The sequence below is a fragment of the Python bivittatus genome, unplaced genomic scaffold (genome assembly GCF_059951505.1).
Source record: "Python bivittatus isolate LINGU-HERP-01145 unplaced genomic scaffold, Pbiv_v1 ctg000850_np1212, whole genome shotgun sequence".
NCBI lineage: Eukaryota > Metazoa > Chordata > Lepidosauria > Squamata > Pythonidae > Python > Python bivittatus.
In genome coordinates this window covers 10,812,067-10,836,949 of record NW_028277112.1, presented here as the reverse complement: position 1 = coordinate 10,836,949, position 24,883 = coordinate 10,812,067, and the positions used below count along the sequence as shown (strand labels likewise).

General features: G+C 35.9%; 1 protein-coding gene across 12 annotated transcripts in view; it reads left to right on the top strand.

Annotated features, from left to right (window-relative positions):
• The window catches only part of MEF2C (myocyte enhancer factor 2C), a 184,205-nt gene that overhangs the window by 87,331 nt on the left and 71,991 nt on the right, over positions 1 to 24,883 (top strand). For all 12 annotated transcript variants that reach the window (XM_088130273.1, XM_007426750.4, XM_088130275.1 and 9 more), the window contains one exon: positions 928 to 1,131. In XM_088130273.1, the coding sequence (XP_087986399.1) occupies positions 928 to 1,131 (204 nt within the window). The remainder of the gene's footprint in view (positions 1 to 927; positions 1,132 to 24,883) is intronic.

The following is a 24,883-nucleotide window of genomic DNA, read 5'->3' as shown; positions in this document are numbered from 1 at the left end:
AATTATTTTAGATTCCTACTACAGCTATTTGATAAAAAAAATCTAATTGAAACAACCTGTGATATGCAAATATAGCTTGTTTATATTGTAGAATATCAATTTGCAGAGAACACGGATCTAGATACATTTTTGAGATGGGCTGGCTGGTGACTTTAAATAGATTTAATGTCACGTTTTCCATGGTATGGTTAAATGATATTTTATGGCAGGTTGCAGTTGTGTTAGCTTGCATTAGGCCTATAAGAAGATTAAAACACAGCTTTATGACTAATGCATATTTGAGTTTTATGTTTTATAGAAATGCATGCAGATATTTTTATTGATAGTATTAAGGAACTGATAGTAACTAGAACTAATTAAATAGCCTTAAAGCATGTACGCTAGTTCCTAAGCCATAGCATTATAGCTTTGATTTAGTTACATCATAAACCTGTTAGATTTGTATCAATGCCTGATGAAGAAAAAGTTAATTAATGTTTTTTTTATTTGGAAAACAGTCCTTTTTAACAATCAGTTATTTGACACAAGAAAGAAAGCAGTTTTGATACAGGTCTTTTATCTAATACGCAGTTGGTTAGAGGACACTGAATTACAAAGTTAAATATTGCTAGCTTTGCAAGCAAGGAACTAGATTGTAGTAAATGAAAATAAAAAGTGTGTGAAACTGACAATATATGAAATAGCTGATGTAAGGAAGACATTGTATATTTTGAATTGCATTATTACATAGAACATTCTGGTTTGCATCTATAAAGATGAGGTCCAGATTAATGAACATCATTCTAGCTTTCCTTCGATTAGTTGACCATTAAATATATTTGTACCCTGCAGTGATATTACGCACTTCACTTCTGAACTTGTTAGAGTCCCCGAATTAAAGCAATCTAGAAAGGATCAGACCTGATTTCTGCCTTTTCTTTTTTTTAGGTGACTTTTACGAAGAGGAAATTTGGGTTAATGAAGAAGGCTTATGAGTTGAGTGTTCTGTGCGACTGTGAAATTGCTCTCATAATCTTCAACAGCACCAATAAACTCTTCCAGTATGCCAGCACTGATATGGACAAGGTGTTGCTGAAGTATACAGAATACAATGAGCCACATGAGAGTCGAACGAATTCAGATATTGTTGAGGTAAGAATTATAGTGAGTAAGGAGTTTTCCCTATAATATACTATACTAGTTTGAAACTGATTTCATTTTCTGTGTGATGATTACCTGAAGTAGTTCAATTCATGATAAAGCCCTCTCCTAGTTTAGTTGCATTCTTTTTGTTAGTTCATTTGGCTTCTGTTTTATATTTGTAAAAGAATTTACTTCTCTTAAAATGCAGAAACTTTCCATTCTTATTAAAATACAGTCTTTTATAAAACCATGGATTCATATTTAAAGACATGTCACCCAATATATTCTGTAATGCTCTGGCAAGTGAAATATAATTTATGAGTCTAACCATGCAAGCAAAGGAAGCTTTTGGTATATTTACCTCATACATGTTCCTTAATATAACTTGATCAGTATATTATTTTGTTGCTTTACAGAGAATAATAGCATTGATTTCCAAATGTGTTCTAATTTTTTGCTTGCTGCCATCAATTCACTTTGGTCTCTTATGACTGTGTCTTAAACAAATATGTAAACAGAGAGTTGAGCCACCTCGGCCAGCCATAAGATTCTTAAACAAATGCATACTTCACTGTAACGATCTTAAGGAATTTTGCTGCTGATTTCAGTGGAGACAGAGTTTAAGTGCATGACTGTCTGGTGGCTACTTGTATTTCTGATTCTGCGCTTTAATGCAAATACAGATGTGCATAATCCTATAAAAAGTAAAAATAAGTGAAATGTTTACCCATTCCTTTACTGAAGTACGTGTACCAACAGTGATAGCATTTGGTTGATCTATGACCAAGGTAGCATTAAGGCTTGTCCAGATCCCATATGTTTTGGAGTTTCCATCCAAACTTCCAAAAATCCCAATGCAAATACAACGTAATATTCTATGTCTTATGTCTACTAAATTCAGAGAGAATGTGCTTAAGCAATAAGAGTAACTTCTAAAAAATTAAGTGATTATCAGTGATTAGGTAAAGTTGAATAAATTTAGTTTACACTTTCAGTAAACATCTGGTAGAAAAAGGATATGAATAATTACTGGTTATAGCCCTTCCTATGGATGTTTAGAAACTATTCTTAACATTTACAGCAGACCATTAAAATACATTTATCTTGTGCCTTTCTTTCCTTTGTTTTTGATAAAAAACAAATAAGAGAAGATTCTACTTGTGGAATTCCTTGATAAAAGCTTATTAATAAAACAATACGATCTCTCTTGATGGAGTAGATCACTTTGATCTAACAGGAATCCTATCTTGCCCACCTTGCATTTCCCTGTGGCTTGACATGTTCTATTATGAATTCTTTGACTGCACAAGTTTGCCATCTCCATCCCTTGTTTCTGCTTTATGACCAGTTAAAGAAATCCCTTTCATAAAAGGTGTTTATGGCACTACAAAGAATTGTTACTATTGTGTGAAACACCTAGTCGATCAGAAATACTGAAGTTAGTTATACTGAATAGTTTCAAAATAGAAGTGCAGGTGCAGAAACAAAACATGCCACCATACATGGGGAGCAATTGTAGAATTATTAATATGTTCTACTCTTCATTGTTACAGGATATTTCATGAAACATTTTTTGCAAACTTCCTACTTAAATAAACAAACAGCAACAAAAAGTCCCTAGAACAGAACAAAAATCACTTTAAGCTATAAAATAGAAGTTTTGCTCCTTAAAATCCCTACACTAGATCTAGATTGGTTCTCCTAGACTTCTTGAATTCTAATAATCTCCCCCTACCTGTTACAGAAATATTTGATGCAGAGATTCTTTCATTTTTTATTTTATTTTCTTGCTTCCCTCTAGCATCAGATACCCTGTCACAGCTACTGCAGGCTGTGTGAATTTTAATGCTGCAGACAAGCCCTATTTGTGGATGTTCCCCCACAATTATTGGATAATGTTTTCTTAGTGATAACTCCAACTACTTTTCTTTATGGCAGGGTTCTTCAACCTTGGCGACTTGAAGATGTGTGGACTTCAACTCCCAGAATTCCCCAGCCAGCTGGCTGGGTAATTCTGGGAGTTGAAGTCCACACATCTTCAAGTCGCCAAGGTTGAGGAACCCTGCTTTATGGTACTCTTTATGGTTTTGTCTGAAGCTGATGGAATTTTTGGTTTCTAAGGGGAAAAAATGGTTAAATGTGAGAAGTAAAGATGTTGGGAAAAGGCCATGGATAAACAGAAGTACTTCCTGAGAAAAGATGTATGTTATCCTTACTTAGTGGCAAATGTATAATACACACTTCTGTGTGTCTGTAGCTGTGGCTGTTTATTAATTTATGTCAGCAAAAGTTTTGGACTCTTTATTACCAAAAAAGCAGTAGTTGTAGGAACACATTGGCGATCGTTTTAGAATATTTAAATAGTTAAGCAGTAATCACACAAAAGAGATACAAAAGCCTTAGTGTATTGTTCTTTACCATATGGCTTGGTAGCTGCTAAAATAGCTTACTAACTTGAAAGGATGTGATTTTCTATATTCAGACTGAAGTATGGAGTGCAGAGGTCATTCCGGATTCAGCACTGTTTCAGGGTCAGAGGAAATAGTTCTGCAGTGTGTGGGGGTGTTTAGGGAAAAAAAGAATCTTTACATTAGCCAAAAAAATCTTCAGTATAATTATATTGTTTTACTTGATAATTAGCATCACTGTTGCCAGTACAATGAAGCAAGAAAACAAAAGCTGAAGAGGCAGGCAGCTTTGCACACAGAAAGTATCTGAGTACATGTCTTGGTGTAGAACAAAGAATTGTCATCTTTTCAATATTTAAATACATCAGTTAAAGATGTATTTAAAGAGAAAACTCTGTACTGCCAATCCCAGGGTTGGATACAAACTTGGGTTGCAGTTCTATGGCTGTTAGGCTAACATATTAAGAGCTGTACTATTACAGATTTCTCCCTCCAAGACAAAAAATGGAACCCAGATTTTTGAGGGTAATCAGTTGCTGATTTTCCCCTTCTGCTTCCCTCTCCAGCTTTAAGGCTGACCCTGTCCAAGTGGGGTTGGGGTGATAGGCAGAAAGGAGGGTGGGATATTTTTCTACCATAGCTATAGCCTGGAAAAAACGTATGTGTGGCCTGGCCTAAGCATGTTCACTGCCATTGTGGAAGAGATCTGTCTAAGGAAAAGGAACCAACAGGAAGCACAGTGAAGATTATTTCTTCATTGCTGCCTTGCCAGTTGAAATTAGAAGCTCAGCCTTATCAGGATGCTACAATTGCGCTTTAGGTTTGTTCTGTCAATTATACTTAAGAATGAGCCTTTTAAGGCAACTTGCATCATCAAATAAAGGGACTATTCTTCACATTAAGAATGTGGTATTTTTCTTGTGCAGGGTGGATTTTTTATTTTTAGTTCTTTTTCAAGGCAGCAGAAATTTGCTCACCAGTGTGGTGGTATTTATAAAATGGATCACTTTCATCTTGTGATTATTTAACTGGCCTTCTGCATTCTTACAGATAAACATTTTATATCAATAGGTTTAATTTCTGTAGGATTCAAGTGGCTAAATGCATACATGCTGATCAGCCTGTGAATGTCATCTATTTCTAAAGTATTAAATTGATAATTTAGTGTGAACAGTTTAATAGAATGGCCTTGTGGGGTGTCTTTGTGCAAGTCCACTGCAAACCACATGTATGGGAACTGCACATAGGGATTAGGCATAAACAACAATAAATATGTTTTTAATTGTCTGGTTCCAAGCTCAGTTGTTCCCAACAAATAGGTCTGTCAATATCCATATTTTTTTTATTAAACCTATTTTTTATTATAACGGCACAAGAATGACCCAGCTTTTCAATTATCCAGAACTCTTAATCAGTACTCCACAAAAGGCAAGGAATGAGAAAAATGCAGGAAAGTTCAGAATTTAGGCTAGATGTTGCAGATATAGGGTCTACAGTTCAAAGATTATTTACTTAGCATATTTATTGGGCCACCCATCTATCAAGGCACTCCAAACAAAAATAAAAATAGAATGAAAGTCACAATCCATTACAGAGAAAAAATACAATTTGTGGCCCATAAATAGATCTCAATAACAACATAACTGATATGTCCATGCCCACACCACAGCTCCCTTGACGTCTTAACAGCCAGGTCTTCATAGCCTTCCAGAAGGCCAGCAGGGTCAGGACTGTCGATATCTTGGGGGAGACTGTCCATAAGAGAGGCAGCATGATGGAGAAGGCACACAAGGGGCTCACCAAGTGACATTGCTTCACCAATGCGACTCAAACCACGCCCACTCTGCCTGATCTGGTGAGATGGCAGAAACCTTCGGAAAAGGTGATCTGGCCTCATGTCAGATAGGGTTGTAAAGGTGACAATCAATACCTGGAATTGTACACCGAAATCTACTAGGAGCCAGCACAACTTATGTAGCAGCAGTGTTAAGTGGGCATACTATGGATCACCCAATACTGCACATGCTGCTGCATTCTGGACCATTTGAAGCTTCTGAATGCTGTACAGACCCATGAGTATGGAACATGGTGAAACAGACTGACTCCAGGTTGGGAAAGAAGTGCAACAAAGCTGTATACTCGCCCCTTATTTTTTCAGCCTATACGCTGAATATATATTATGGGAAGCTGGACTGGAAGATGAGTATGGTTTTAAAATTGGAGGAAGAAACATCAATAACCTGCACTATGCTGATTACACTACCCTGATAGCCGAAAATGCAAAGGATCTGCAGGCTCTAGTAATAAAAATTAAGGAGCAAAGTGAAAAAAAGGGACTAAAATTAAATATATATATTAAAAAAACCAAACTAATAACAACAGGTAAAACAACTAACCGTAAAACTGGCAATGAAGACATTGAAGTGGTGGATAGCTTCTACCTTTTAGGATCGACCATGAACAGTAAAGGAACAAACAGTCAAGAAATACGCCGCAGACTAGAATTTGGTAGACCAGCCATGAAGGCCTTGGAAAAGATATTCAAATGCTGTGATGTGTCTGTACCTACACAGATCAGAATCATGCAAGCCATGGTATTCCCTGTGACACTCTATGGAAGCGAAAGTTGGACTTAAAAGAAATAGGATAGGAGGAGTAATGACGCCTTTGAACTTTGGTGTTGGAAAAGACTCCTGAGAATACCATGGAGAGCCAAAAAAAAAAAAACCAATGGATGATCAAACAAATAACCCAGAGTTCTAACGCAAGGCACAAATGACTAGGCTCAAATTATCCTACTTCAGACACAGTATGCAAAGACCTAGCTCTCTGGAAAAGGCTCTAATGCTGGGAGAGGTAGAAGGAAAGAGAAGACAATGACAAGCAGCAAGGTGGATGGACTGTTACGGTGGACTCAGAAGAAGACCTGAAAGATCAGGTTAGGGACAAATCATCATGGAGAAAAATCTGTCTATGTGGTCTCTAGGAGTCAAAAACGACTTGATGGCACATAATCAAATCAAAATCATGAACTGTGCATCGTGATCTAGGAATAGGCGCAACTTGTGCATAAGATGTGATTGTGGAAAGGTGCTCCTGGCTATGGCCATCACCTGTTCAAATTAATCTCAAGGCAGGGATTGTAGGCTAAATTCATGAGTCAGAAAATGTGATGGGTGTCAGTTTGTCTGTCATTAAGAAAAAAGATTCCCACATCTTTAAAAATATAAATGTCATTAGCCCCCAATCCATTTCCTGACCAATAACTTAGAGAAAGAGAGATTTACATAATAACCTTTTTGTTCTTTTCAAAATACAATTTAAAGTCAATGGACCAAAGAAAAGACTCTCATCATAATTTCTCAGTAAAGTAAATAAGGAACTGCATGTTTTGCCAGAGTTCACAAAACTTTATTTTTATCAGCACATTTGTTTCTGATCTGCAATTTACCAGCAGACAACCCTAAAGAAAGTGCAGTGAATTTGACTAAGAATCATTAGACCAATCAATCTTAGAAGGTAATATTCTAATGTTAATATAGTAATTAGATTCAATTGTCTGATTCACTTGTTTGTTGTTTTCTAATAGAAAATGAAGCAAGTTTTTGTTTTTGAATATCACAGACAGTTTTGCTTTTCTCTTGCTTATTTTTTTCCTTCTCTTTTCTTATCTCAGGATTCCTTGCTTACATTGCTGGATTATTTCAGTCCTGTGTAGCAGATTTAGGTCAGAACATGATAAAGCAAAAGCTATTATTGCAAATGAAACAATACCGCAGTTCTTACTGAAATTGCTAACACAGAATCATAACCCTTCTATGAATCAAAATGCAAATTTGGAATCTGCATGTTTTATCCAAACATTGTTAAACAAAAATGTAAAATAATTGGTCACTTTTTGAACTGAATTTGTTTTGGGATTCATTGAAGGCTTAGCATCTGGGGAGAAGATACATGAGTTTTTTTTAATCCAAGATAATGTTTTTAGTACATAAGGTTTTATTCTGCTATCTTTTATTTTGTCTCATGTTCTTAAGGGTTGCTCAGCTGTAACATTTTAACATCTAGTTGGTGTTTTTGTTTAATTATGTCTCCTCAATTTCCATTCCTTGTTACATAGAGTATCACAAATCTTTTCCAAGTCCTATAGACAGCCTGTGTAATTTTGCCTTCCACTATCTCTGTTTCTTTGCATAAATCCTGCTTTTCTGTGTCCCCTAGACAATCACTCACCCTCTCTGTTAAATCCATCAATCTTTTACTACTCTGCTTTTCTTAAATGTTTCATCCTTTTCTGTCCTCACTAGCCTGTTATGTTCTGTCAATGATTGCTGTTTTATAGTTAGGTTAACCTACTTTACTCAGATTTTTCCTTTCTTTCTGAATTTTGAACCTTACTAGCTGTCCTCTTAATTTCATTCTTCAAAGATCTGACTCTGCTAGATTTTATCATACTGCTTTTTGCTAAATATAGTTCTGATCCTCGCCAGAACTTTCTTTTTCTCATACTGTGTTCTCCAAATTGCTCAGTTATAAAATATTAAAATCTTCATTACTTAAACCATAACTTTACACAATAGGATCTGGATCTTCTGTACTGCAATTTTTGTTTGTATTCTTGCAAAGGAAACAACCAAGCTTCAGTAAAATTGAATCATTATTGGCATTACAAAGAAGTTTACAAATCGGTCCTTCCTCTCTGTGCAGTCATACTGTGACACTGCTAAAGAGCCAGTCTCCACAATACACAATTGTCTGCAACAGAAAGATTTCACATATAAAGGCACCCACACAGTTCTAAAACCTGTGCTATTAGGATTCCCACTCCTGTGGAAAATTTTGTGTACCAAATGGGGCTTTAACTTTTCACTGTTTAGGAATAACCTTAGAAGGTATTAATGTCTCAGATATATTAACAAGAAAAATGAAATAGATTTGTCATTAGTCATGCTACTTGAGACTAATGGGTATTGCTTTAAAATATCTGAAATATCAGGTTACCTACTATAATGTGGCTGTGCTGGATAAAAATGATAGATAGGCTGGAGAACATCAAACTAAAAAAGGTTGCATAAAATTAGCAGGTTCCCTAAGACTTAGATCTCTGAATCTCCAGAGAAATGCTTTAGAGCTAAGACATGGTAGAATTTGTGGGGGCAAATAAGAGATGGCATGTTAATTCAATTACCAGAGTTTGGCTCAAATCAAGGGGAAAAATAGGTTTTTTTCTTTGTTCAGTCTTAGACCTTTCTTTAGAAAGAGACTAAATCTAGTCATTTCAGGTTAAATTCAGATCCTTGTAACTCACATAACATAACATAACATAACATAGGAACATAATAAAAATTTATTGTGCAGTTCTCCATGATTGTAGGCTAACTCCCACTGAAATCAGTGCCAGGTATCTAAATGATGTTAATGGAATTCCATTGCAGAACTTACAGAAAAACATTGAACGATGACACTCTAAAACATTGTTCTTTTGTTACAGCACTGCTGAATTGAGAATTGATATAATCGAGTAGCTAAGAGAATGGAGCATTAGGAAAATGTTCCTAGGTCAAATAGGTTTAGCCCTCAGATTATTAGGTGGCCTTCACCAACCCACCATGTAAATACCTCCCAACAATGTGCCATGGCGATAACATTACTGATCTGTTTTTCAGAGTTGCTATATGGATTAGTGAAGTAACACTAGGTCAAACTAATAATCTTGGTGTAATAAACGATGCCACTCATATGCTCCATTATTCCTGCCTTCCTGTGTACCAACTTTTTTTACTTCAATCTTACATTTAAACTAAAAAAGTGTGGTTTAATCTCTATTTTCAGTACAAGCTATAGCTAAGATATAAAATTAAAATCAGAGAATATTTGAGGATATAGCATTCGTTTTCCAACTCCAGCCATCATGAGTTTGAAATGAGTCTCCATTTCATCCAGAAAATTCATCATAGCTTCATCAATAAGAACATGAGTAATAGCGTAATGAAGAAATTTCAGTGAAAAGAAAGTCAGTTTGCCCACCACTGCCAATCTTTCCTATTCATACCCTTAAGAAAGTTTTGCTTGTATATTAAGTAGAGTTGTGCAATATTTTGAAATCAGTTTCCAAAAACTGCTTCAGAGTGCACGGGAGCATAAATGTAGCATGTGTCCAGAGCACTTTAAATCAACTATTCCTTTTCTTAGTTTCACACTCAACTTTATCAGGTTGCAGACAGGTGCTATGTTCATGCACCTTTCAGAGAACAAATCTGAACTGTTGCACAGCCCTAAGACAATGGAAGAGCTCCATTGTTGATATCCATTGTGAGTCTAGCTGGCATCTCATAAACTGAATATGTATTCTGATACGTTCTACAGAATATTTACACTTTATTCCTTGACAAACACACAGGAGTTGCTTCTAGATAAATCATTGTGACACGTTCCCTGAAGGCAGGAATTTGAAAGCTACTAATCTAAATTAAAATGGATATGTAGTGTGAGGGTAACTCCATGCTCTTTCTATCTCATGCTTATGTTTTCATGAATGATAAAACATCCAATTTCTAAACATATTTACTTGACAGTAAATCTGACTAATTTCTGCAAAATTTGCTGCCAGCTGAGTGATCATGGTCATGTAGAGTCAATATCACATCAGACCATTTACTGCAGATAGTAGGAGAAGCAGCAGCAGATGGAAAAGTCAGTATTGGCAGATGCCTCACCGCTTCTTTCTGTCTTGCTCATTTTACCATTAAAAGCTCTTTACATACATTATATAATTATTGGGGGTGGGACATATACTATTAGACATTATGTACGTTTTATAGTATGACTTAGCCCTGTTCCAGCCCAATGTCTGTGATTCTGTGTATATGACCAAATACCATTAGTCACAGATGAGTGGTACCAACAATGTTCTTAACTTCAGCTGCATTTGATGTTTATACATTGTAACCAGTCACAAGTTTTTCTAGATAGTTAGCAGTTGATAATTATAGTTAAGAAATAAATATATGAATAAATTATACAGTTCCAATAACTTGTGGAAGAGTAATATAATTCTAGATCTGAGATTCCAGTGTGATAACTATCACCAGTAATTAAGGGGCACCATTGATTAGAGGAATTGCCTGTATATACATTCAGCAATAGGAATTAGCACTCATTCATCTGCCAGCCAACTCATGTAAAGAGTGTTTGGTGGTAAGAGCATCTTAACAACCCCAGTCTGGATTAATAGCAATACTTTTAAATAAATAAATAAATAAATAAATAAATAAATAAATAAATAAATAAATAAATAAATAAGAATGGTTGCTTGTGGGTATATTTTTTCAACAAAAAATGAGTGCCCCAAAGCCATGCCACTAATATTATAACTTAAGTGAAAATATGCTCATACATATTTGGTGTGATCAGAGCAAATTGCAAGACCATCTATTGGCAACGGATACTGAAACCATATTTTTTAAAGAAATATGAAAATAAGGTCCATGCGCAATAGACATTTCTTCAAAGATTAGTTGGCTTTGATTTAGGTAGGTTTTTTTGTCCAGGTGTTATTGCAAATCCAAACAGTGTTTTGTGGTACTAATAATGAGTTGTTGGGAAAATCTATATGGGATCATGATGGGTCTTAAAAATTAAGTAGTTGTGGTAGCTTGAGTATGCTTGAAACATGGAAGCAATTAGGCACAAATCTTATTCAGATTGTACAGAGAGTATATGTTCATGTGCATCACTGCTGCATAAGTGATACCTTTAGTTTGAAAGAAATGTCAGAGTCTCATTTTGCTGATTTTCTTATTGTACATTATTGCATCAAATCTTTCTTGTAGTGGATCCTATAGCATACCTAAGATTAGTTACCTGGTGAGAAGTTCTGAATGCATTGAAAGGGGAAAAAATCCTCTCTGTCAATTATTTTTAAAGGTCACAGCACTAATGATCAACTGGGAGGTTAATTAGATTCTAAAAGCTTTTCATATCAATTAAGACTCTTATCTGTATAAATAAGCACCTCTCACTATTTCATGTTATGAACCTTTATTCACTTACTCTGAGTAGTCTTAGACATGATATAAATGCAGGGTTGGAGGGATATTAAGCGCAAAGCCTTTATACATCCTGTTTCCATCTTTCCTCATTCACATCTAAAACAGAAATGATGGATGCTCCTTCCATAGAGATATGGTCTGTTCAGAGCTTGAATGTCTCTATCACTATGTCAGTCAATTTCACATGTAATGGAGTAAGCATCCTCCTATGGTATTAGTCAGAAATTGATTTAGCAGAGTCATTTTCAGGAAGTAGATTTCTATAAATGAAACAAATCTTAAAGGCCAACTGACTGAGCACCCTAATTCCCACAATAACTAGTCGAATAGGAATCCTACAAGCAGGACAGGTGACATTACAGTTGGGCACAATAATCTTGTAAGAGATTATTTATCTGTGGAAAAGAAAAATTCCCCAACAGTTTCTCAAAGGTAGGATTCTTCCTTGCTATATCAGTAATACCACCTTGAAAAAGCTGATGTGAAGAGCTCCATCATATTGGGTTTTTGGGGGATAAGATTGAAGTATATGAAGCCAAGATAACTGCAGACTGTTGGAGAGTCAGTGAAATGAAAGACAGGTCATTCACATGTATACCTTAGCCTCCTCCATCCATGAGAATTTCTCTGAAATCGTCTTCACCTTTGAAGACTTTCTAAGATCATTTCCCTTTCTTAAAATTGAATGATAATTGGTAGGAAAAATGCATATGTATTGCCTGGCATTAAAAGATATATCTCTATTCTAATGTTTCCCCAATCACTGGCATTCAGAGACAGAATTCCTCTGAACCTGGATGTCCTTTACAACCATCGCAGCTGATAGCTTTGGGTTGCCTCATCCTACCTAATTTTTAAAGGCATGGTAAGAGCTGTGTGGAATGTATTGCTAGCAGGATTTATTAACTTGGGCTAGCAAGCAGAAAACACTCTAATTTAAAAATGCAAGTCATTGGATCCAATTTGGCAATCAAGTGTATCTTCTGGATTGTACAATTTTAAGATGATTCTAAGGTTAATAGGCGACCTGAAGAGGTAGGAATAGTCTACTGTTTCTTTAAAAAGGATCAGCAGCATTATCAAGTAATTTTTTGTTTGCCATACCAAATTCAGCAGATTTATAAGTCTTTGCAAACTGTTGTAAATTTTATTCTCAAGGCAGTAATTGCCATCCGGAAATGACAATTACGGAAGACTATGGAAACTACCTCAGGAAATTGGTGGCAAAGGTTTGTCCTACCTTGGATATTGGAATCAATGATAATTTAGCCTAAGTTCATTTGATTGTTAACAAAGGTCACAAATAAGTTTGGATTCAGTTTTGAAGTGCAGAACTCCAAACACTTACAAAAATTATCACACTAGTAGTAAGCAGCAACAGATTCAAGAATTAGAGAAAAACAACCTTGGGAGTCTACAGCCACAAGGTTCAAAGATCCAGTAATGCAAATGCGAGAAATGATAAAGCAATCAAAATTCTGAAAGTATCTTTTAAAAAATTAATTTAAGCAGTTTCAGAAAGATGAAAACTAACCTCATATTCGAAGGATTTTCTCCCCCATTTCCCCCCAAAATAAGAATTCTAGTAGATCAAAATTGATATCCCAGGTATAATATGGCTGAAATTATCTTATGCTGTAGGACGGTTTTGTTGGGAAAAAAAAAATAAACCAACCCTCCCTTTTATCCCTTTCTGTATTGGGCATTTTAACTCCTACACATAAGCATTTTAACTTTTTGATTTCCTCCCCTGATGCTTTATGCCTTCCTAATGTGCATTCCTAATGAATGGCTATGCTTAAAGGAGAGTCTATGCTTACCAATTCCATAATGGTAAATCTCATAGTGAAAACATGTGAGATGAATACATGAAGGCAGTAATAATTCAGGAAGTGGAGGGGATATTTTAGCTACCTACTTGTATCAGTTTTCTCCTGTAGATGCTGTCTGTGTTGACCCCTTGTGAAAGAGGCTTTAAACCTGGAAGTGTACAAATATAAAGACAAACTAGCTTTAGGGGAGATATTTTCAAGGCAAACTCAGGCCATGAAGGAAGGGCTTCTTAGTGTTGATCTTCCCTGTATGTTTTCCCACCATCCTCAGTATTTCCACTGGGTTTGGCAACTAGCGTGTCCTGACATAAGAAGTCAGTTCCATTGAAACCGATGGGGTTTTCTTCCAAGGAAACATGTTTAGAATTAGGCATTTGTTCCACTTGGTTTTCATAAGCCTGACATACAAATCTGAGGTCTAATTCCTATTTTCCATGGAATTTATTTGCTGAATAATTGAGATCTGTAAGTAATGAGGCTGTGCAGATACGCTGCTTAAAATGTTGAGATGCTGTGTTTTGTTGAAAAATCAATGCTGCCATTTTGCTTCAGTGGCAGGCCAAGCAGAAGTACACTCTGTATGTAGTGAGTTCATAGGGTAATTTGGTTGCTTCTCAAGTCCCCCTTCTGAATGGTTTGTACAGCCCTAATACATAGAATGTACGCTAGGTTATTCCTGCCGTTTGCTCCCAATTGATTTAAGGGCAGGTTTACAAAAGTCCATTTGAAACCTATTATGCTATGGCAGAAAAAGTGTGAAGTGCTTGATTTCTGTATTACAGCCAAGAGTTTGAAAGAAAGTTACACACATTTAGTCACAGACTCATAGAATTGGAATGGGCTATTTAGGCTATCAAGTCCAAGGTTTTGCTCAGCACAAGAATCTAAGTTGGCAATTCATTCCACTGTCAAGTTGTTTTTACTGTTAAAAAGTTTTTCCTAATATTCCAAATACTGTACCCTGGGATGATAGAAAATGGATCCCTGCAACTCCTATTCAAACTTTTGAAAAGTGCTGTCATAACCCCCTCAATATTGTTAAAGCTACATATCTAGTTCCCTCAGTCTTTCCTTATAAGACTTATTTTCCAGGCCCTTGATAATCCTCCTGTCTTTCTCTGCACTTGCTCTAAATTGTCAGAAACATTCTTAAAATGTAGGACACATTACTCTATCTATCTATCTGTCTATCTATCTATCTATCTATCTATACACACATACATACATAATTTTTATTAAGAATTTTGATTATAATAGTGCAATCTAATACAAACTAAGAAAGAAAAGAAAGTAGAGAAAAATAAAAAGTACAAGGAAAAAGAAAGAGAAAAAGAGAAAAAAAGAAAAGTAAGAATATAATAAAGAGAAAAGAAATATATAAAGAAGTGACTTCTAGCCTTCATCACAAGTATAAACAAATTTAGTAACTCTTCATCCTCTCTAAAGTTACAAATGTTTAGCTCTTTATCCCATATCCCATCTCTTATCTATAAACAAATCCATAAAACATCGTCTTTTCAGTCCTGATATCAGCAGAAAGTCCAAAAAGGGTAGCCAGAAATAACAACATATCTTATTTTAACCTTGATCAAATAAACCAACTTTATATTCCTTCCTTTTACTTCTAACAGTCTTAATCTTTAGTTTGTTCAAATATTGTCATAGGATTTGATTTCTCTTCATTTCTCCTTTGTCCCATCGCACAGAGTTCTTCAAGGCTTTAGCAAGTCTCTTTCATAAATCCAGTAGGAAATAATTATCTAGGTCACTATCTTGATTTATTATTTGTATTTCCTTTTTAATGTTAATATCTCAGCCAGTTTCTTTTGTATATCCAGTGAAACATCCTTTTCTAAATCATTGGCCAGTCAGTTGTAAATCCACTTTCAGTACCTCCTCTATCTTGTCAGATAAAATTTGTTCTACATTTCATCAATAACATATTTTGGCCATAGTCTATCCAAAGAAGCAGACATCATTACTGACATTGTTGATATTCTGGCCACTATTTTCTGATTCTATTCTTCAAAATCTCCTTCAGTATTTTTATTTTCATAACCATCTTGCAGGCTTGTATATCTTTCCTCTGCCTAGTTTTTGAAATCATGAAATTATTTATTTATGTTGTGTATTGCAAAAACCAAAATAGGATTTATTTTACACAAGAAGCTATTTGTAATTTATAATTAATTCCAAAGTCTTGTTGTAAAAGTTTTAGTGTTCCAATTTTATCTGGACTCTTAGTCCATTTATAACTTTCTAAGATCAAAATTTTATTTAGCTTTTTGCTATTTATTTCAGATTCTTTAAATTCTTAAGCTTATAATTAAAGTTTTCTTTCATTCAGGATTAAAGGCAGACTTACTTGGCATTTTCAGACTTGTCATTCCAAAGGTCTCTAATAGCTTAGACATAATTAATGAGCAAAAATGATTAGAAAGTGAAGTTTGTGAACTTAATGTCCTTTAAAAGGCTCTGCCACAGTTGCAAGCAAGATGGCTAATCCCATCATCTCCCAGCACTCAAGTCCATCTCCCAGCACTACAGTCTCCTCACAGGGAGCAGCCATCCAGAGCACATGTGGGTGATCTCCTGTCCTCTCCTTATCCAGAGAGGTTCCAAGGAATCAGGGTACTCGCCAGTTCCTTAGTCATTGGCTCTGCTTTCACAGAGCCATCTACCTGTTATGGAATGTGAGGAAGACCTTGGAAGACTGGGGGAAGAGATACTACTTAGGGAACTATTAGATAAAAGAGAAAGCAGTCTGCAACAGAGTAATGACCAGAAAAAGAAACGTAGGAAGGACCCAACCTAACTACTCAGGCAGTAAATAGGGAGAGTGGGAGCTTTGTGCTTTCAGACTTGCAAAATTCTGTTAATGTAGCCTTACACTAAAGTAGAGTTAGCTTACCTAGTCGTGTTTCCTATCTGGTTTACCTGGGAGGACTGACAATACCTCCCCTGGAAGTCTAGAATTAAACACAGTACTTAAAGTGGGGTCTGACTATTGGAACCATTATTTGGAAACTGCATTTCTATTGATGCAGCATAAAATTGCCAATGCATCTTTAGTGGCCATGGTTCACTGCTTATATTCAGTTTCTAATCAACTTCAATTTCAGGATCCTTTTCAGTCATATGTGTGCCATGATATGTACTCCTATCTTATAGCTGTGGAACATGTTTGAGTTTTTTTCCTAAGTGAAGAACTTTGTATCTTTTGATAAAATGACTCCCAGGTAACTTTGAATTTGTTTTTTATTGACAAATTGTATTCTGGTACTTTCAGTCCACAATTCTGATAATCATTCTGAATTTTGTTTTCTTCCCACCCAGTGTTGTGACTTGCAGAACTTTGTTAAGCATTCCTGCCATTTTTTCATTCACAGTGAAGTGTGTTGCCCTCAGGATCACACTTTGTGCCTTCCCACGTACGGGATTCCAGTTGGATGAGCAGTCTTTCAGGACGGTGTTTAAACTGGTTGTGGATCCACTAATAGGCATGCCAACCAGCCTCTACTTAACAAGTTTAATTAATTTTCTCTGCATGATTATCATTCTGTTTTAAGTGCAGGAGAAAACACATACCTGGGTGGGAGATTACAGAGAGAATGTTGCTGTTAACTGGGAAAGCCAAATAAACCCCAAACATAACAACAAGTGTTAAGCAACTAGGCAGGTTGAAGATGGAAATTTGCCCTAAGTTCAGTGGATGGGATAAGATTTCTGTCAGCATTTCTGGGCAAGCCATATATAGCATCATATATCCATTGCTGTAGCAGCATATCACAAATGTAGAGAGGCCATATATCCTCACTGTGATGGTTGAGTGACAGTATAGTTTGCTACTGCAAATTGCTCTGAATCTGGCAAGGCCTCTTTAATTTCCCTGGCCTTTCCATTCCTGTTAACCACAGTCTAAATATTTTCGTGGTAAAAATCATAGCAGACCAGTATTATAAATGGGGAAAGGCAGAGCAAATGCTTTAAAACTGATTCACAACTGATTCTCTCTTAATGGGGGGGGGGGGGGAAGGATCCAAATCAGTATTGTGCCCTGTTTGTCTTACTTCACTTTCTTTAAGATGTAAGAGATCTAGCTCAGAAGCTGAGAAAGAACTCACATATCTGTGTAACATTCTTATAACCTAATAGTTCTAATGTTTTGTTTTGGCTTCCCCCTCCTCCTTCCTAATCCAGTCATTTGTTTTTTTAGTCACTGTTTCACATAGTAACAGCTTGTTGTATTTTGGTCTGTTTGCCAGAGGCTAGGTTTATTTTTAAATTCTTGAACTTTTGGATTTTCTTTTATTTTTCCAAGATTGGAAGCAGCTGAACTGCCTGGAGTTACAGGTTGAAAAGCTTGCTTTACATTATGAGAAAGGAAGCTTCATCCTCCCCCCTTCCCTTTTTGTGTTCCTTTTTTATTTTGATTTTTTGATATTTTTTTCCCTAACAAATGTCTCTAACTGGTAGTTGCCTAAAAATAGAAAGCCACCTAACTAAAAATAGCTTGGCTCTCAGTCTTGCCAAGGAAAATGGAGAGGAATGGGCGTGGACTTGAAGGCTGAGTAATCCAGCTCTATTCATTCAGAGATCCCTTTGAGAATGCAGCCGATGATAAAGTGCCTTGCAAAAAAAAAGGCCTCACTTGCTCTCTTCAGACTCTTAGGTGCCAATAAACATTTTAGCCCAAGGATATATTTTTTTCTCATAGTTGTAAACATTTTATGAAAGACAAGGCTTTGTTTCACAGCAGCTAACTTGCTGTCAAAAATAGCTGGCTTTTCCTAAAGTCTTTTCCCAGCTCTCTCCAGCTGTGGGTTCCTTCACTTTCCACAGGATTTGAAGCTATTTCCTTTTTAAAAATGCATTTTCTAACAGTATCCAGTAAGGATACAACTTAATACTTTATAATTTAATTTAATACCTCACTATTGCAGTTGTGTTTAGGGTTTGTTTTCAAGGATCACCCAAACAGAGAAATGATGTTCTTTACATTTTTAAACTGGTGGTTTGGTATATTGTAATATCCCAGTTAACTCTTACAGTGTCTTCAGTTGTTTTTCTGTATTTCTTATTCAACATCCTGAAGGTGAGGAATCTCTGATTCTCTGGAATTAAATGTACACTTTCAGTTTTAATGGAGCACTAAGCAGAGCATCTTGGTAGCAGAGCATCTAAATTTCTTATAGTGCTTACATTTGGTTTTCATCTTTCATTTTTAAAAAGTCACAGGTCTTCAGAGAATATTTGGTTCATGAAAGCTCTTGTTTTGGAAATACAGTTTTGATTTATTTTGGTTTTGTTAATGACAGATCGATAGCAAACCACTTCCATATTGCTGCCAAGAAAACCTTATGGCTATGTTCGTGTATTTATCAGGACTAAGCTCTACTTTAAGGAGACTTTATTGAAGCATAGAATGAATGATGAACATTAATCAATAAATGAAGATGTTAAAAATGGACTGAGAAGCACATTTATATGCATGTTTATGGATGAGCTCTCTGTCTCTGTGTCTTATTGCTACTTTTTACTTAGGCAGGAGAGTTTTGGGGAGTTTTTTAAAAATTAAAAACAGTCTTACACAGCTGGTTATACAGAAACCTCTGTAAAGTTCAGGAGGTTATTTTGTCATGCTTATTGTTATGCTCAGTTCCTGTAATGCTACTGGTGATAAGGCTCTGAAGACAAGGAACAATAATTGATGAGAGAGGACTTAAATCACCCCAGAAGAATTAGAGGCCTTGTATCTATCGACATTAACTCTTCTAGTCTTCTAGTCTTCTTCCATCTTATAAGGAATTTTGTCTTACTGCACGTTTCAGCATGCCCCACTCTCTAGCAAATGCTTTTTGTGATGGAGGCAGACCACAAGTGACCTCTTTATGCAGTAAACAGGGTGTGATGGTGTCTGTGTGGTGCATTAGTAATTACCAAGGCTGAATTCCCATATTGTATCTTTACATCTTGCATGGAAAAATAGGACGCCTGACCCTGTGCAACTCCTTCCAGCCTAGATAGTAATCCACTTATTGCTTTATCAGGGAGACAAACGTTTTATGAGCAAATTCATTTTTCATTCTTATCATTAAGAGACTCTTATATGCATGATAGATGCAAACCTTGTTTGTTCATGCCAGCTTCTTTTACAATTCTGTTCATCAGAAGCCTAATAATGCCACATCTACTAACTCAAAAGTATATGAATGTATTAGTAGAATCCCTAGAAACATATTATTAATTGTCAGTATTCTGTTACTCATGAACAACAGTAGTTGTATACAAATATAATGTTGACAAATTCCTAGATAATAGTTATAGATATATGGCAATCTTTTCCCTTTCTCCTTTGAACCTGCTACGGTTAGTGTTTTGGCTAGTGTAAAAAACCTGTTTTATATGTAAATTGATAACTAGCTCAAAAACTGAAAGGCAATGTCCTGTGAGGAGGAAATGGGGGCTCAAATGCACTTGAAAACTTAAGGAGACATCGTTCTAAAATACAATTGTCAGGATCTAAACTATAGTTATCTTTCTATGGGGAAAGAGGCACATGAAGGAGGCTTTGTCTTAATAACTTTCTGTGTCTTTGTCATGCAGTAAAGAGACAAGTTGCTATGCAGTTTTTAAAAGAAGCTTATGTGATACTGGGAATTATTCCAGAAAAAAAGGAAAGGCAAAACACCAGCTGGACATACACTTATTTTTCACAAGTTGAATCAATCTTTTGGGTCCTGGCCCAAGGCTCAAAGTCTCAGGTAAATTCAGGTATTTCAGGCTTTTCTTTCCCAATCACAAAGACTACTGATCAGAAGGAAGGAGAGGTGTTTTAGCACCGGTCCACCATGCTGCATTGATAATGTAGCCCTTCCCATATATGCAATGTTTAACTGTTCTTCAGTGTAAACTCTCTCATAGGTTTGCTGAATACGGTGTAAATAACTTGTTCTTAAGTTTTCTTAGAATCTCTCCTTTGTTTACATATTTCTGGCAAAACCTAAGCTAAATGTTAATTATTTATTTGTGAACGTCTGTATAATTTACACCCATTCTTTGTGTATTAAATAGATGTTCTTGATTGGATTTCACTGCATTTCAGAACTCTCTAAATGACAGTTGCAGATGTGCATTTGCTGTTTCCCATACCACAGTATTTTTATGCCTTAAGCTACTCAGATTTACATGTATACATAACCATTATGGCATACTCTTTCAAGATTTGCAATGTTGTGCAGAAAAGGAATAAGAAATAATAAGCCAAAGAAATTAAAGGCATGCAATAAGAAAAATAAAGAAAAGTTAGGTATAACAAATCCACACGAACACTGTTCACTGTACTTCTCCATAAGTTTCTATCCTTGTAAATCATCCTCACTTCTATTATGCCCACATATTACACTTTGTTCTTTAAACTTCTCATCTCTCTCTTTTTCAGGATCTCATCATTTCCATCCAATTACCACATTCTCAGCCCATTCACTCTTCCTTCATACATTTGTATTGGAATTTAATCCTCATTCTTTATTATATGGGCAAATCAGCTCAACATATTGGTCACTCACCTTTGTATTCAATCCACATTCATTCAGCACCTTTTCATTCTTTATTGTATGTCTTCTTGTTTTACTGCATATATTTTAAATACAACTTTGCACCCAACTTACTTTGATGTTTCTCCTAACATATCTGACTCTTCCCATATAACAAAGTAGGCATTATACACAGCCATTTTTGCTTCTTTTAATAAACACCTGTGCTGTGCCACAGACCACATACTTTTCACTATCATTCTACTAGCATTTGCACATCTTAAAATTTCTCCATCAATTTTCCCATTTTTAATAAACATTCTACCAAGTACACAAATTCATCTATTTGGGTTTTTTTTTTTTTTGCCATTTATGTATAACTTGCACTCAGTCACTCTTAAATTTAAATTTAGCTTGAGTGAACAGTTTATTGAATATTGAATAAAACTGCCACACAGTAGAAGCTAAGTAGTATTATCACAAAGGAAGGTGATTAAGAAGAGCTCCATGGGAAAGGAGCTAAGGCTGTCAGAAGAATAAAGCATAGAGTGTCCAGAAGACTGAGGAAGGCAGTTTGTTAACCAAGTATCAGAGCAAAGGGTGTGAGATGAAATAGAGAAGGAAATGAATCAGACCAAATATGGAATTAACCCTATGATCCTTACTGCCCTACATTTGTCCGTCCTTCTTTCAGGAGAAGGGAAAATGATGCTTCCTTCCTATCTTCTGCTCTGTGGAATAAATGCAAAGAGATAGCATGGTTTCTGGAAGGAGCTTGCCAGGTCTTGGTGGGCTGGACATGGAGAGCTCATGAGCCACAAAGGGCTGCAGGACTGAGGTTTTCCACTGCTGAGCTAGACAGCTAAGTAACAAAATATAGAGAAAGCCTGAGGATAAATGAATGAGGAAAAGTTATGAGCAATGCATGCTGTGGGGATGGAGAAGGCAAGAGAACTTTAGAGATAGAAAGGTCATGATGGTGGCTTGCCTCAAGACCAAAAGTAATCATGCAAGTTTAGAATGTTCTGTGTTTTTCCAGAACTATTTTGTTCAGCATCCAGTACAAGCGAACAGTGAGGAGAAGGGATTATTTCAGAAGTTGCTGAAGTTAGTAAGATTAAAATGATATATGCAGTTTCCACCATAAACGCCATATAAAACTAATAAGGTCGCTTTTACACTTGGATCTTGGAAACTTTTTTATACAGATGTTACAATAAATTGACTCTTACCTTGATTGTACCTTAAGCTTTGAAAATTAAATTATCTTTCTAAGAAATAAGGAAAATATTTCATGTTCTAACTGTAGACATAGAAAATTGTAACAAAAACTAAAGTAGACTTGAACACAGTACAGTGTGCAAGCTTGCAAGTTAAATGAAAATCTTCCTCAGTTGTATAAAAAAAAATAAGTGTTTTCTGAGATTTATCAAGGGAGTTAAAAAGAATTTCCCTATGTCCTTATTTCCAGATGTCTCCATTTATAGCTTCCAAATGTTGTCAAGTATAAACAGTTTCACCTAATTTTCTTCATCAGCAAGAGTCTTGAACTGGCAGGCCCCCTGCAGATAACAGGATTTGACAGTTGTTGACTGAAGTCGCAACTTCCTGAACCAATAATCCAAAATAAAATTAGCTGAGAATGATGCCCGCCCAGAGCTTGCTCAGAGCTGAAAAAGAATTTCAATAGCAACTTGAGTAGGAATGTGGAACAGTAATATGAATAGGAAACTTTACAAGGATATAATTTAGTTTCTTTAAAGCAGAGATGCACAACCTGAGTCCAAGATTGCATGGGCCCACTCCCTGCTTTAGATGTAGATTCCGAATCCCTCCAGAGATTTCTGCTGAATTGAAAATTTTAATGTGAGAAAAAGATGAAGTTATTAAATATATGAGAAACAATAATTCCTTCTCCCATTTTATCAGTTAACTCTGCCATTCGCCTAGATTTGTCCATTTCAGTTGGAAATACAGTATTTTTCTCTCCTGCAAGATAATAAGTATCCAGGTAAGGTATAATTTTTATTAGAAAAATAGTGATAAGGAAATAAGGAGAAAGAGTTAAACATCCTGTTTTTTTCCTCCTTGCTTTAGTTGAATTGTGTGTGATCTAACTATGGATGTAGCACATAGTTTGATCTTCCCTTTCTCTCTCAAAAAACAAGCAAATTATAGTTATCATGCCCAGTGCTGCTGCTCTTACCATTCAGATATCCGTGTGCAAGAACAAAATTTTTCTACAAGAGCCACAACAGCAAATGAGCTGCATTGGGTGCCGGTGTGTTTCCAGGTGCAATTCAAGGTGCTGGTTGTCACCTTTAAAGCCCTTCATGGCTTGGGACCGGGTTACCTTAGGGACCATCTTTTCCCAGTTGTTTCCAATCTGGTCCGGCAGGATGGGCATGCTCCGGGTCCCGTCAGCCAAGGAATGTTGGCTGGCAGGGACCAGGAGATGTGCCTTTTGTTCTGTGACACCTGCCCTCTAGAACATCCTCCCTCCTGAGATTAGGATGGCCCCGACTCTTTTGGCTTTTCGGAAGGCCTTGAAGACCTGGCTTTATGCCTGGGGCTGGGGCCCTGAGTGTGCAAAGGGCCCTATTTCATGGTTGTGCTGACACCGATGGTTATTTTAAGATCACTTGGCTATATTTATATTTTTTTGTATTGTTTTACTTGTTTGATTGTTTTATTTATTGTTAGCCACCCAGAGTCATTGGTCTGAGATGGGCAGCTATATAAATTGAATAAATAAAATAAAATAAAATAAAATGAACCTGACAGAGCTTATTTTCCTATCCAAGCACACATAATCTGAAACTGAAAACTTTTCACTTAGCAATCTCCCAAATACTATTTCAAACAAGATGAGAATTTGGGCATTCTTGTTAGCTGCCCTGAGGCTAGAAGCAAATGGGTGAGTGGTTTAGAAAGTTATAGATGGGAGTGTGAGGTTCAAATGGCAGGTAGGAGGAAGTCACAAGAACATGAATTTTTGTTTCTCTAATATTATATAGTTCTGTTCTGTTTCAGTTAAACTCTGGGTGGTACAGAGACAATCAGCTGAGCAGTCTCAAAATGCAGTGAACACAAGAAATAATCAAGAACAGTAAGATGGCCATCCTCCTTCACCACTAGCTATTAAAATCCTCAAAATGAAGGAGCCAGGGTCAGGAGTGAGGAACCTTGTATATTTCCAGGGCCAGCATATTCCACAACATGGCAGGCCCTAGGTGATCACATAGAATGGGTAGGATCATTTTGGACAAGATGATTCCTTATGATAATCAGAAAGGCAATTATTGCCATTTGGCTCAGGAAACAGATCTGGCAACTCTTGAGGGATTATAGCAGTTCAGATGTATGATATGTATAGGAGAAAATGGTGGTACTAGTTTATTACAAACTGAGAATTAATCAGCAAAGGGTTGTGACAACAAACAAACCAAATAAAATTTAAGGCAGCCTTTTTTTATATAAATTTTTATTACTTTTTAAATAAAAAAGAGAAAAAAGACAACACAAAAATAATAATATACTATCAAGAAGAAGAAGAAAAAAAGTGCTATTACAAAAAACTGACAAAAATACAACAAAAGAAAAAAAACTTAGCATACTATACCATTATAACAGTAAATAGTTACAAATCTATCTGTATATTTATCTAATGCAAATATTATTCAGATGCATATATATTTCCAATACATTTACGTGACTATCATTTTTGAACCTACTATATTTTGTATGAGTCCCGAATTTCATTATACTTGTCCATGCAAAATCTGTGTCTATAGGCAATCCACTTGTAAGTGGCAAGTGCAATCAGGTCTTCAATCCATTGAGTGAAAGGAGCCATACACTTATCTTTCCAATGCTGCAATATTAGACTTTTGGCTATAGTAAGGGCACAGAGAATCCATTTATATTGTCCAGAT